Source organism: Anabas testudineus, chromosome 10 (assembly GCF_900324465.2).
Source record: "Anabas testudineus chromosome 10, fAnaTes1.2, whole genome shotgun sequence".
Classification (NCBI taxonomy): Eukaryota; Metazoa; Chordata; class Actinopteri; order Anabantiformes; family Anabantidae; genus Anabas; species Anabas testudineus.
In genome coordinates this window covers 7,639,984-7,649,730 of record NC_046619.1, presented here as the reverse complement: position 1 = coordinate 7,649,730, position 9,747 = coordinate 7,639,984, and the positions used below count along the sequence as shown (strand labels likewise).

General features: G+C 40.4%; 2 protein-coding genes across 3 annotated transcripts; one reads left to right on the top strand and one right to left on the bottom strand.

Moving 5' to 3' along the window:
- Window positions 1-953: 953 nt before the first annotated feature.
- thg1l (tRNA-histidine guanylyltransferase 1-like) lies at window positions 954-4,566 on the bottom strand. Of its 2 annotated transcripts, XM_026358646.1 has the most exons (7): window positions 4,473-4,566; window positions 3,936-4,148; window positions 3,630-3,806; window positions 3,372-3,541; window positions 3,183-3,271; window positions 2,068-2,175; window positions 954-1,368 (listed from the first exon to the last, which is right to left on the bottom strand). In XM_026358646.1, the coding sequence occupies exons 2-7, from the start codon at window positions 4,130-4,132 to the stop codon at window positions 1,207-1,209; spliced, it is 903 nt and encodes a 300-aa protein (XP_026214431.1). In that variant the 5' UTR covers window positions 4,133-4,148; window positions 4,473-4,566; the 3' UTR covers window positions 954-1,206. The 2 variants fall into 2 exon arrangements, with proteins under 2 accessions (XP_026214431.1, XP_026214432.1); XM_026358647.1 differs by lacking the exons at window positions 3,936-4,148; window positions 4,473-4,566 and having other exon boundaries at window positions 3,372-3,446; window positions 3,630-3,696.
- A 276-nt stretch (window positions 4,567-4,842) lies between these two features.
- On the top strand, window positions 4,843-8,766 carry lsm11 (LSM11, U7 small nuclear RNA associated). The gene is made up of 4 exons (XM_026358645.1): window positions 4,843-5,422; window positions 6,620-6,759; window positions 6,866-6,949; window positions 8,212-8,766. The coding sequence occupies exons 1-4, from the start codon at window positions 4,990-4,992 to the stop codon at window positions 8,521-8,523; spliced, it is 969 nt and encodes a 322-aa protein (XP_026214430.1). The 5' UTR covers window positions 4,843-4,989; the 3' UTR covers window positions 8,524-8,766.
- The last annotated feature ends 981 nt before the right edge of the window (window positions 8,767-9,747 follow it).

The window sequence follows — 9,747 nt, the reverse complement described above, 5'->3', positions numbered from 1 at the left end:
CAGTATTTGAGCCCAATGAATTCTGGCATTGTTGTCAGGGAAGAAAAAAATCCATTGATGGAATAATCTGGTCATTCACAACATTCAGGTCGTCAGCTGACCTCATTCTTTGGGCAAATAATGGTACTAAACCTAGACCTGACCAACTGCAGCAACCCCAGATCATAGCACTGCCCCCTACAGGCTTGTACAGTAGGCACTAGGCATGATGGGTACATCACATCATCAGCTGATGCACCCATCACTCTGGAACAAGGTAAATCTGGACTCATCAGACCACATGGCCTTCTTTCATTGCTCCAGAGTCCAATCTCTCCAAATTGAAGTCTTTTCTTTCCAATTAGCCTCACTGACAAGTGGTTTTCTTAAGGCTACACAGCTGTTTAGTTCCAATCCCTTGAGTTCCCTTTACATTGCGCTTGTGGAAATGTTTTACTTTCACTAATAAACATAGCAGTGAGATCTGTTGTTTTTTTATGTTTTGATTTCAAAAGTTAAAGTTTAAGTGATTGCCGATCGCGATCATTCCAGATTCTTTTCCGACCCATTACTTCTTCGAAGGCTATGGTTCCCCACTATCCTTCTATTTTTTAATAATGCATTGGACTCGATCTTAACCCAGTTTTAGTGTTTTCATCAATCTCCTTTGATGCTTTCTTTGCTTGATTTATGCAAATAATGTGACCATTCTCAAACAGATCAACATCTTTTCAACAACCACAGGATGTGTCTTCTGACATGGTTGTTTAAGAAATGAGAAGCTACTCACTGCATCAGTTAAATAACTTGTTGGCAGCTGAAACATAATCATCCATTCAGGAATTATCCAGTGGGAGGCTCTTATCTATTTGCTTAGTTAAATCCAGGTGGTGACTTTTCTTTTGGAAAGGCAGTGTATAATTATGTGCTTCTCTTTCAGTATCCGGAAGAAATCAGGATTCTCCTATTGTAAGTGAACTTCTCATAAAAGAGGTTTAATATATCAAAGAAAGGACATGTCCCAGCTGTGAGAGAGTAATCGTACAAATTCAATAATGAAAAGGCTTCAGTTTTAGAAAATGTTCTTAGTATGCTTTTGACATGTAGTCATTCATCTGCACTAGTCAATAAGCCAGCTGTGGCTGTCCCTCTAGAGTTACTGCTTGTATGAGTCCATCCTAACAGTTCTGGCCAGAGTCAGTTCAGCACAAAGCAGCAGAGGAACTGTTAGCAGTTGTCGTCCTCCAGGATGTCTGGGTGCTCCTCCCAAAACTGGTCTCCAATAATGTCACAGTGGTAGGCCTCCACCTTCCTCCTGCTACGGGTAACAACCACGTCTTTCTCCTCCTCATTTGGGCGCTTCATGCGTTTAGTGACAGTTTCGTCCCGCTAAATAAAACAAATGAGAATCCTGATTAGCATTTTTGGGATTTACCCTCTATGTGTCTGCTTCATAGTTGTCTGTGAAGCACCGGAGAATATGAAGTCATTGAAATTGACCATGATATCCTCCAGCACATAATCCTCTGTAAAACTACAACTAGTTGGTTTTACACATAGTTGTTTTTCATAGTTGCTTGAGATATGTAATTCTACATAGTGAACACTTTGTCATCTTTCATTTTTGTGAGGCTACTGTACATAGCTGGCATTTGTCAACACAGCACGAGCCAGGATGAGTTGATGCATTCAGGAACACTTTCAAAGTGGTGATGATGAAACTTTGACTGAAATATTAAGACAACTTTATTGTTATATTTAGGAATAGCAGTATCATTAAAGCACATTCAAAAAGCTTCCTAAACGCCAACCGAAAATGTTGACTTGGTTTCTTAACTAACACCTGAAACCTGCAAAGGGCAACAAAGAGCACAAAACTATTCCTCCATGTTTTCTGCTGACATTTACCAAATAAACAGAAGTAATGCCTGTCTGAAAGCACTTCAACAGAAACAGACAGAAATTCTCTATAAATAGCAGTAGCAATTTCTTGTACATGGTAACAGTAGTAACTAGTACGGAAGAGGAGTATTCAAGTGAATTTCACTGAAATAACTGTTCAGACTCAAATGCGTCAAACCAGCTCACCTTTTCCCAGATGAGAGTGGTGCCCTTCCTGTGAAGGGCAGACTCATTATTATAGTTGATGTCGAATTCTGAGAACAGGATCTCATTTTTATCTGCAGCTAATGTTCCCTGAAAGGGCAAAAACAAAACAGATATATATGAATAAATATTACAGTAAATCAAGGGACATGCAGAGTACTCGTTCTTTAAGTAATCTCATAATCCACTCTAAACACACAACTACACCACTATTTGTCTTGTTGTTTGAAATAGGAAATCCACTTATGCTATGGGCTTGCAGTAGGTCTGTCTTTGTCATCTTCTGGTTTGGTCAGCAGTTTTTGTTTTTATTTTTTTCAAAGAAATGTTTGTTTCAAGGATATGATCTAAGAAGAACACAGTTTTGACAGGCTGTGAAGGACTCGCGTTGGCAAAACATGCACCCACAATGACCATTTCTACAACTCGTCAGGTGTCATCACATCATTGGATTTTCCCTCACTGACCACTGGAGGATGACTGAACAGTTGCGTGAGTTGGCAGCAGCTGCCAGAAATAGTTAAAGAGCTGATGTTCTGTAGAAAGATGTTTTACACTCTGCTGGTTTAATGTTTTTTCTTATACATTTCTATATAAATACTGTGAACTTATTTCCAGGTATAAACCACAACTGCATGAGCTCATCTTCAACCACAATTAAATGTGATGACAGTGACAAATAATGAAACAATGACGGCACAACTCAAGTACACAGTGCACGTTTTTAAATTGCTTTAAATAGTTTTCCACTTTTTCCATTCATTCATAAAGTCTTTTTATATGTTTAAAACTGACAAAGTGTTGTGTGTATTTTTCAATAGATGTCATAAACTGTTTTCTTAAATAAATTAAATAATTTCCTTGACATTTCCTGAGAGATGAGTACAGTAATATCATCACCAGGACAGATCAAGTTGTCTCTGAGGTTTTTCCTGCCTAATTTTCCCAGTAGAGGGTGGTAACTCCCCTCTAACCAACAGCTGACAGAAGAAATGTGACTAATAATAATGACGGCGTCTTAACTGATCATACTGTACTTTTGTACATGGTAACTAGTACAGAGAAGCCGTTGTTATCATTATGTGTTTCACTCTTACCTTTAAGCGATCCTCTGCCTGGACTGTGGTGAGTCCTCCCTTTTGCACTAGTGTCCAAAATACTGTGTTGTACAAATTATTAATGTGACCTGAAAACCATAAACACATGAATGCAGTTTGTTTTATATTTCATTTTTGGTCACGTTAATTAAAAACATTATCCAAAATTAATGTTTTGTATTTACTTACAATCTGCTTGCCTCCAGCTGAGGTAGTCTATAAGGTTGCGGTTGCTAGGATACAGGACCACACGTCCATCAAAGCCTGGTGGGTACAGAAGGGGCTGTTCACCAAAATACTCCTTCCAGTAAAATACAAATGAGGAGGAGAACTGGGAGGCCACGTGAGTCATGAGCTTACTGGCAGAGGGGAAAGATGGAGAAATGAAGTGAGACATTATGTAACAGTGTGAACAGCAATGTTCTTAAGCTGCCAAACTCTCCATACCTGGCTCTCCTCTTAAACCAGGTAGAAGTCCGCTTGAAAACAAAACTGAACTCATCACTTTGACCATAAGCGATAACAATATCCTCTAGCTCCTCAATGACAGAGCGAGCACTCCGGGTCATCAGGCCCAAGGCTCTGTTGTCATTGGGCTTTGTAAACTTGTGCTGTTCTGCAAACCTAACCACAAAATACAAAGACAAACAAATAGCAGCAATAAGAATGATTTCAAAACCCGTATCAATCTATTATTTTGCAGCATCACTGTGTGAGATAATGACAAGTGTGAAGTCTGAAAAGGAAGCTGACTTGTGGAAGTTTCGGCCATCCAGTCTCACAACGATGTAGCAGTTTCGTAGACAAGTGTCATCCGTTTCGAAATTGCGGACATACTCAAACTTGCTTTTTGCCATGCTGCCGGTGCTGGTAAAAAGACACCTCTCCAAAGGTTTGACAAGGAAACACCTGACACGTCGACCAAATGTGCAGGACTTTCCGACCAGCATGAGGATGCTGCTGAGGCTGAAAAGCAATTAGCAAACATACTGTATATACAGAAGTAAGCACATTCCCAGGAAGAATTACAATGAGAACCAGCTCATCGCGGGTATTTTTAAAGTATAATTAATGTTAAATGATCTATTTTGAACATTAGAGTTAGCACTTAGCATCCTCTGCAAGAACAATCAGCAGTATTTTTCCTACCTCTGTAAAAAAAATAATTTACAAATATTTAATATCTAACTTTATTACACAAACTTCAACACTAATTAAGCAGTATAAAATGTAATCATCAAAAAAGTACATAACGTTATTCTAAAGCAGTTATACGCTCAAAACACTCACGTTGGCTTGTGTACAGTCCGTCAACGATTACGGTCGTAGAGGTTCCGGTAACACAACGGACAAAGGTTCCGGAGCAAAACCCGACCAAACATTAACCAACAAACAAAAATAAGCTGATATTTGTTAGCCAATTATTTGCTGTATCGCTTTACAAATTATCGTGATATATGAATGTAATTTCTGTGCTGCGGAGCAGCGTGGGATCCTTTAATAAGCAGAGTTTCACAGAAAAACATAATCTAGCTTTATGTTTTAGCGCCATCGTGGGGTAACATTAGGCGATTACAATCAAACACATCGTGCAAACATTATAGTTCATTTGCAATTATTTCCTGGAAGAAAAGTCACGTTTTAGGACCCACACAAAATAACAGTTTCCCATCTGTAATGTTTCAGTAGTTTGTGTTATGTTCGGTGTTTCTTGAGATAGCGGACAGAGTGAGACCTCCACAGATGGGTATAATTTTCCCGGCATCCCTCGCTTCACCGTGGGCTCCTGTCTGCGGCTGTTTCAAACATGGAGGAGAGCGAGAGGAAAAGTGCTAAACCAGCCGGGACGGAGGCGAAAGAAGCACCGGAGCACGAACCGGAGGCCTGCGGTGAAGGTGGGGACGACGACGCAGACAAACTAGACGTCTGCTCGGATAAGTTTGACCCTCTTAAGGCCCTGTACTCTCCGACTGTGACGCTTCCTTTTCCAAACATCAAATGTTTTAACAACGTCTCCGAGTACGAGAGCTTCCTGAAGGGCGGCCGGGGCCGAGCCAAGCCGGAGAATGTGGAGAAGAGACGGCTGAAGGCGACCAGAGGGGTGGCGGACCCGGAGCGTATCGAGAGGCTGAAGAGGCTCATGGTGAAAAACCCGGTGCCAGAAGCAGAGGAGGGGGAGAGCAGCGGGAGGAGGAGGAGGAGACAGAGACCGGTGAAAAATGTCCTGACGAGGATGTCCTGTAGGTTCAATACTACTGCTACTACTACTGCTACTACTACTACTACTACTGCTACTACTACTGCTACTACTACTACTACTACTACTACTACTGCTGCTGCTCATACTACTACTACTACTACTACTACTACTACTACTACTACTGCTGCTACTACTACTACTACTACTACTACTAATACTACTACTACTACTACTACTACTACTACTACTACTACTACTACTACTAATACTACTGCTGCTCATACTACTGCTGCTCATACTACTACTACTACTACTACTACTACTACGACTAATACTACTGCTGCTCACTACTACTACTACTACGACTAATACTACTGCTGCTCATACTACTACTACTACTACTACTACTACTGCTGCTCATACTACTACTACTACTACTACTACTACTACTACTACTGCTGCTGCTGCTCATACTACTACTACTACTACTACTAATACTACTACTACTACTACTGCTGCTGCTGCTCATACTACTACTACTACTACTACTAATACTACTGCTGCTCATACTACTACTACTACTACTACTACTACTACTAATAATAATAATAATACTACTGCTGCTCATACTACTACTACTACTACTACTACTGCTGCTCATACTACTACTACTACTACTACTACTACTACTGCTGCTCATACTACTACTACTACTACTACTACTACTACTACTACTACTGCTGCTGCTGCTCATACTACTACTACTACTACTACTACTACTACTACTACTACTACTGCTGCTGCTGCTCATACTACTACTACTACTACTACTAATACTACTGCTGCTCATACTACTACTACTACTACTACTACTACTAATAATAATAATAATAATACTACTGCTGCTCATACTACTACTACTACTGCTACTGCTACTACTATTACTATTACTGCTACTGCTGCTACTATTAATACTACTGCTACTGCTGATATTACTACTACTTCTTCTTCTACTACCACGTTACATCAGTGCAGCTGCCAGCATCATGACCTTTGTCTCTTTGACCTCTAAACTCTTAGCTGGAGCTGGAGCTCTAAAACCTCTCTTTACACCTAACATTCAGTTGGACCTGTTGACTGTTGACTGTTTGTCATGTGTCTGTGTTTCAAGTGAATTCCTTCTGTAACGTCGCTCTTGTCTAAGCGGTCGTGTAACCCGTCTGTCGTGTGCCCTCAGTGTGTAAAGGCAGTCCTATGGGTGAGCTGTTCCGATGTGTTGAGGAGAGGATAAGGGTCAAAGTTCACATCAGGACTTTTAAGGGACTCAGGGGAGTGTGCTCTGGCTTCGTTGTGGCTTTCGACAAATTCTGGAACATGGTGAGTGATTTCCTAATGCTGCTTTTCCATTGTACAGCTCCTGGTTTGACACAAACAGCCACCAGAAAATTTAATCTAATGACTTTGTTTTATTTTTCTTTGTCAGGCAATGGTGGACGTAGATGAGACGTACAGAGAACCTCTGCTGGGTCAGGCGCTGTACCATGAGAAAGCCCTCACCATCACACGGGTATGTACTAGTTTAGATGATTGTTTCCTGCCCAGTAATACACTGCTCAAAAAAATAAAGGGAACACTACAAGACTACACAACCTATATCTCGATGAATGCAATCTTCCATTAAAAATCTTTATTCATTAAATAGTGAAATGTGTTGAGAACAAAATAACATAAGAATGATCAATGGAAATCAATATCACTATCCAGTGGAGGTCTGGATTCAAAATCCTACTCAAAATAAAAGCGTAAAAGTCAGATCACAGGCCGATTTCTGCGGAAATACCTCAAGACAATTCAGAATGAGGCTGAGGAAATGCCTCCCTGAGACCCTCACTGACCCACCGCCCAACAGGTCCTGCTGGAGGATGTTGCAGGCAGCAGAACGTTCTCTACTGCGTCTCCAGACTCAGTGTTAACCTGCTCTCATCTGTGAAGAGCACAGGGCGAGCATGGCGAATCTGCCAATCCTGTTGTTCTCTGGCAAATGCCAATAGGCCTGCACGGTGTTGGGGCCCCACTTGTGAATGTCGGGCCCTCATACCACTCATGGTGTCTGTTTCTGACAGTTTGAGCAGGAAGATGCGCGTTAGTGGCCTGCTTGGAGGTCATTTTGTAGGGCTCTAGCAGTGCTATTCCTGTTCCTCCTTGCACAAAGAGCAGATAGTGGTCCTGCTGCTGGGTTGTTGTCCTCCTACGTCTCCTGGCATCTTTGACTTACATTGGAATGATTTTGTGTTCCCTTTATTTTTTTGAGCAGTGTAATTAAGATCTTTAAGATTTCACTCCTAGTTGATTCTGCAGCTTTTCATTCATACCATGCCTGCCCCTTCTTCTTCTTCTTCTTCTTCTTCTTCTTCTTCCATTAGTTCCTTCAGTTCTTTAAATTGATCTGCAGATTAAAGACACAGGTATTGTTTTGTAGGCACATTTTAGATGAACAGCTGTGGTAATTTTTCTTATACTGTTAGAGTGAACAGTAGACAGTGAAGCTGATACAATGATGCAATTTAAAATAGTATTATGGGTGGCATACTTACATCATGTGCTATGTATGCATGCATAAATGCGTAATTTGAATCCAGCACAGGAATAGCGAACCTATCCAGTAACTATAATAACTACTATGTAGAGAGATAACTACACAATGTAAATGCAGTGAAGGACTATTGCTTAAAAAATGCAGACTACAAATGGTGTCAAACAGGCCTTGAAAAAAAACTTCAAGCTCAAGTTTGAGCGACAAATATTAATGTGACTGAAATGTTTGTGCAGCTTTTTGACAAGTTAAAGCTCCAGGATAGCTCAGAAGGTGACAAATCGGCAAAGAAGCACAAAACTCCCAGATCTACACAGACAAGTGGCTCTTCTCACCCTGCTAGCGGCAGTGGATCCAGCAAGCCAGAGTCCACGCCATCAGATGCTGATGAAACCAAACAGGATCAACGCGCCTCACAGGAGGCCCAGGCTCCAGAGGCAGCACAGAAGAAAGGCTCCCAGAGGTACGGCATGGTCCGTACGCGCCACGTCAACCAGCTTTTCATCCGGGGTGAGAACGTGATCCTGGTCAACCCACAGCCGCTCTGATTCTGGTTTTCTGTTTAATATTGACTCTGAACAAAAAATCTTATTTTGAGCAAATGTGTTACGAATAGTAAATTTGAGTCTTATTTTCTGATGAGCGTTTGTAACTATAGGTAGGAAATACTACAGACAAACTGTCAGAGAAATCTCAACTTCATTATTTCACTAGATTCAGAAGAATCAAACAATTGCTGTTATATCATATTGATATGGATGTCGAAATCAGTATTTTGAAGAATAAAAGCTTCCCTGTATTCATTATAATCGTTTCCAACATTTGTTTTGTCTTGGAGCAATTAAGAACCATTAGTTGTGACTTTCAAATCCTAATCATATGTGGTGTGGTTATTCTGCAGCAGGTGGCAGCATAAACACATCGAGCCATCGGCCATTGTCATCTCAAAGAGCTTGTCCCTTTATGTTGCTTTCCCCCATTAGTTTGAACAGGAATGACAGCGCAGTCTCAGCGGACTTCATAAATGCATGATGAATAATTGAGTTTGTGAAGCCCGAGATTGCAGATGGCACTCAAAAGCTGTCATTTGTCTTGACGTCTCCGATTGCTTTTACTCTTTAATGGGCACATTACCCATAAAAGCACAATTTACTGCATCTCATGGAAGTTGTAAAGATGCTTTTTTTTTTTTTTTTTTTTTTTTTCGTTCTTCAAATGGCAGAGGTTACTTTTGGATGATGAGTGGCACAGAATGATTGTATGTTGCACTAATGTTTCTAGGTCTGTGTCAAGAGTTTTAGAAAAATACAGTTTTATTTTAGTGTCTTTTAATTTGACTTCTGAGAGATAATTGACCTTCTTTCTATATATTTTTATGCCATAAATAGGACAAATTGTATCTGTAGCTGAGGTATTCATCTATATAGTGTTACTTTTCATATAATATATCAGAATATTATTAGTATAGCCCATTTAACAGTCCTCTCCAGAGAGGGAAAATGGGGTCAATTGTTTAAAGTGTGTTTTAGTTGTGTTTGTCACACAAGTGTGTTCTAACAAGCCTTTATATTATATGAGAAGGGCACAACACTACTGGTGAAGTCATGATCCACAACTGGATTCACAATCTTGCTGTGGAAATTCTTATATTAGTAACCAGGCCATCCTGGTCACGAGGAGAAACGGTTTCATTTCATAAGTTTAAACAATACTGAAGTAAACATGAAGAGCTTTAAAGAAATCATCAATAGGAGGGTACATGAGGTCACAGG

Bases quoted from the DNA above. Each gene is read 5' to 3' on its own strand.
- thg1l (XM_026358646.1), bottom strand. From the start codon at position 4,132: ATGCTGGTCGGAAAGTCCTGCACATTTGGTCGACGTGTCAGGTGTTTC. The intron at 3,542-3,629 runs GTATGGAGAGTT...CCCCTCTGCCAG, and splicing joins TGGTTTAAGAGGAGAGCCAG to TAAGCTCATGACTCACGTGG. The intron at 2,176-3,182 runs GTAAGAGTGAAA...TTGCCCTTTCAG, and splicing joins AGGCAGAGGATCGCTTAAAG to GGAACATTAGCTGCAGATAA.
- lsm11 (XM_026358645.1), top strand. From the start codon at position 4,990: ATGGAGGAGAGCGAGAGGAAAAGTGCTAAACCAGCCGGGACGGAGGCG. The intron at 5,423-6,619 runs GTAGGTTCAATA...GTGTGCCCTCAG, and splicing joins TGTCCTGACGAGGATGTCCT to TGTGTAAAGGCAGTCCTATG. The intron at 6,760-6,865 runs GTGAGTGATTTC...TTTCTTTGTCAG, and splicing joins TCGACAAATTCTGGAACATG to GCAATGGTGGACGTAGATGA.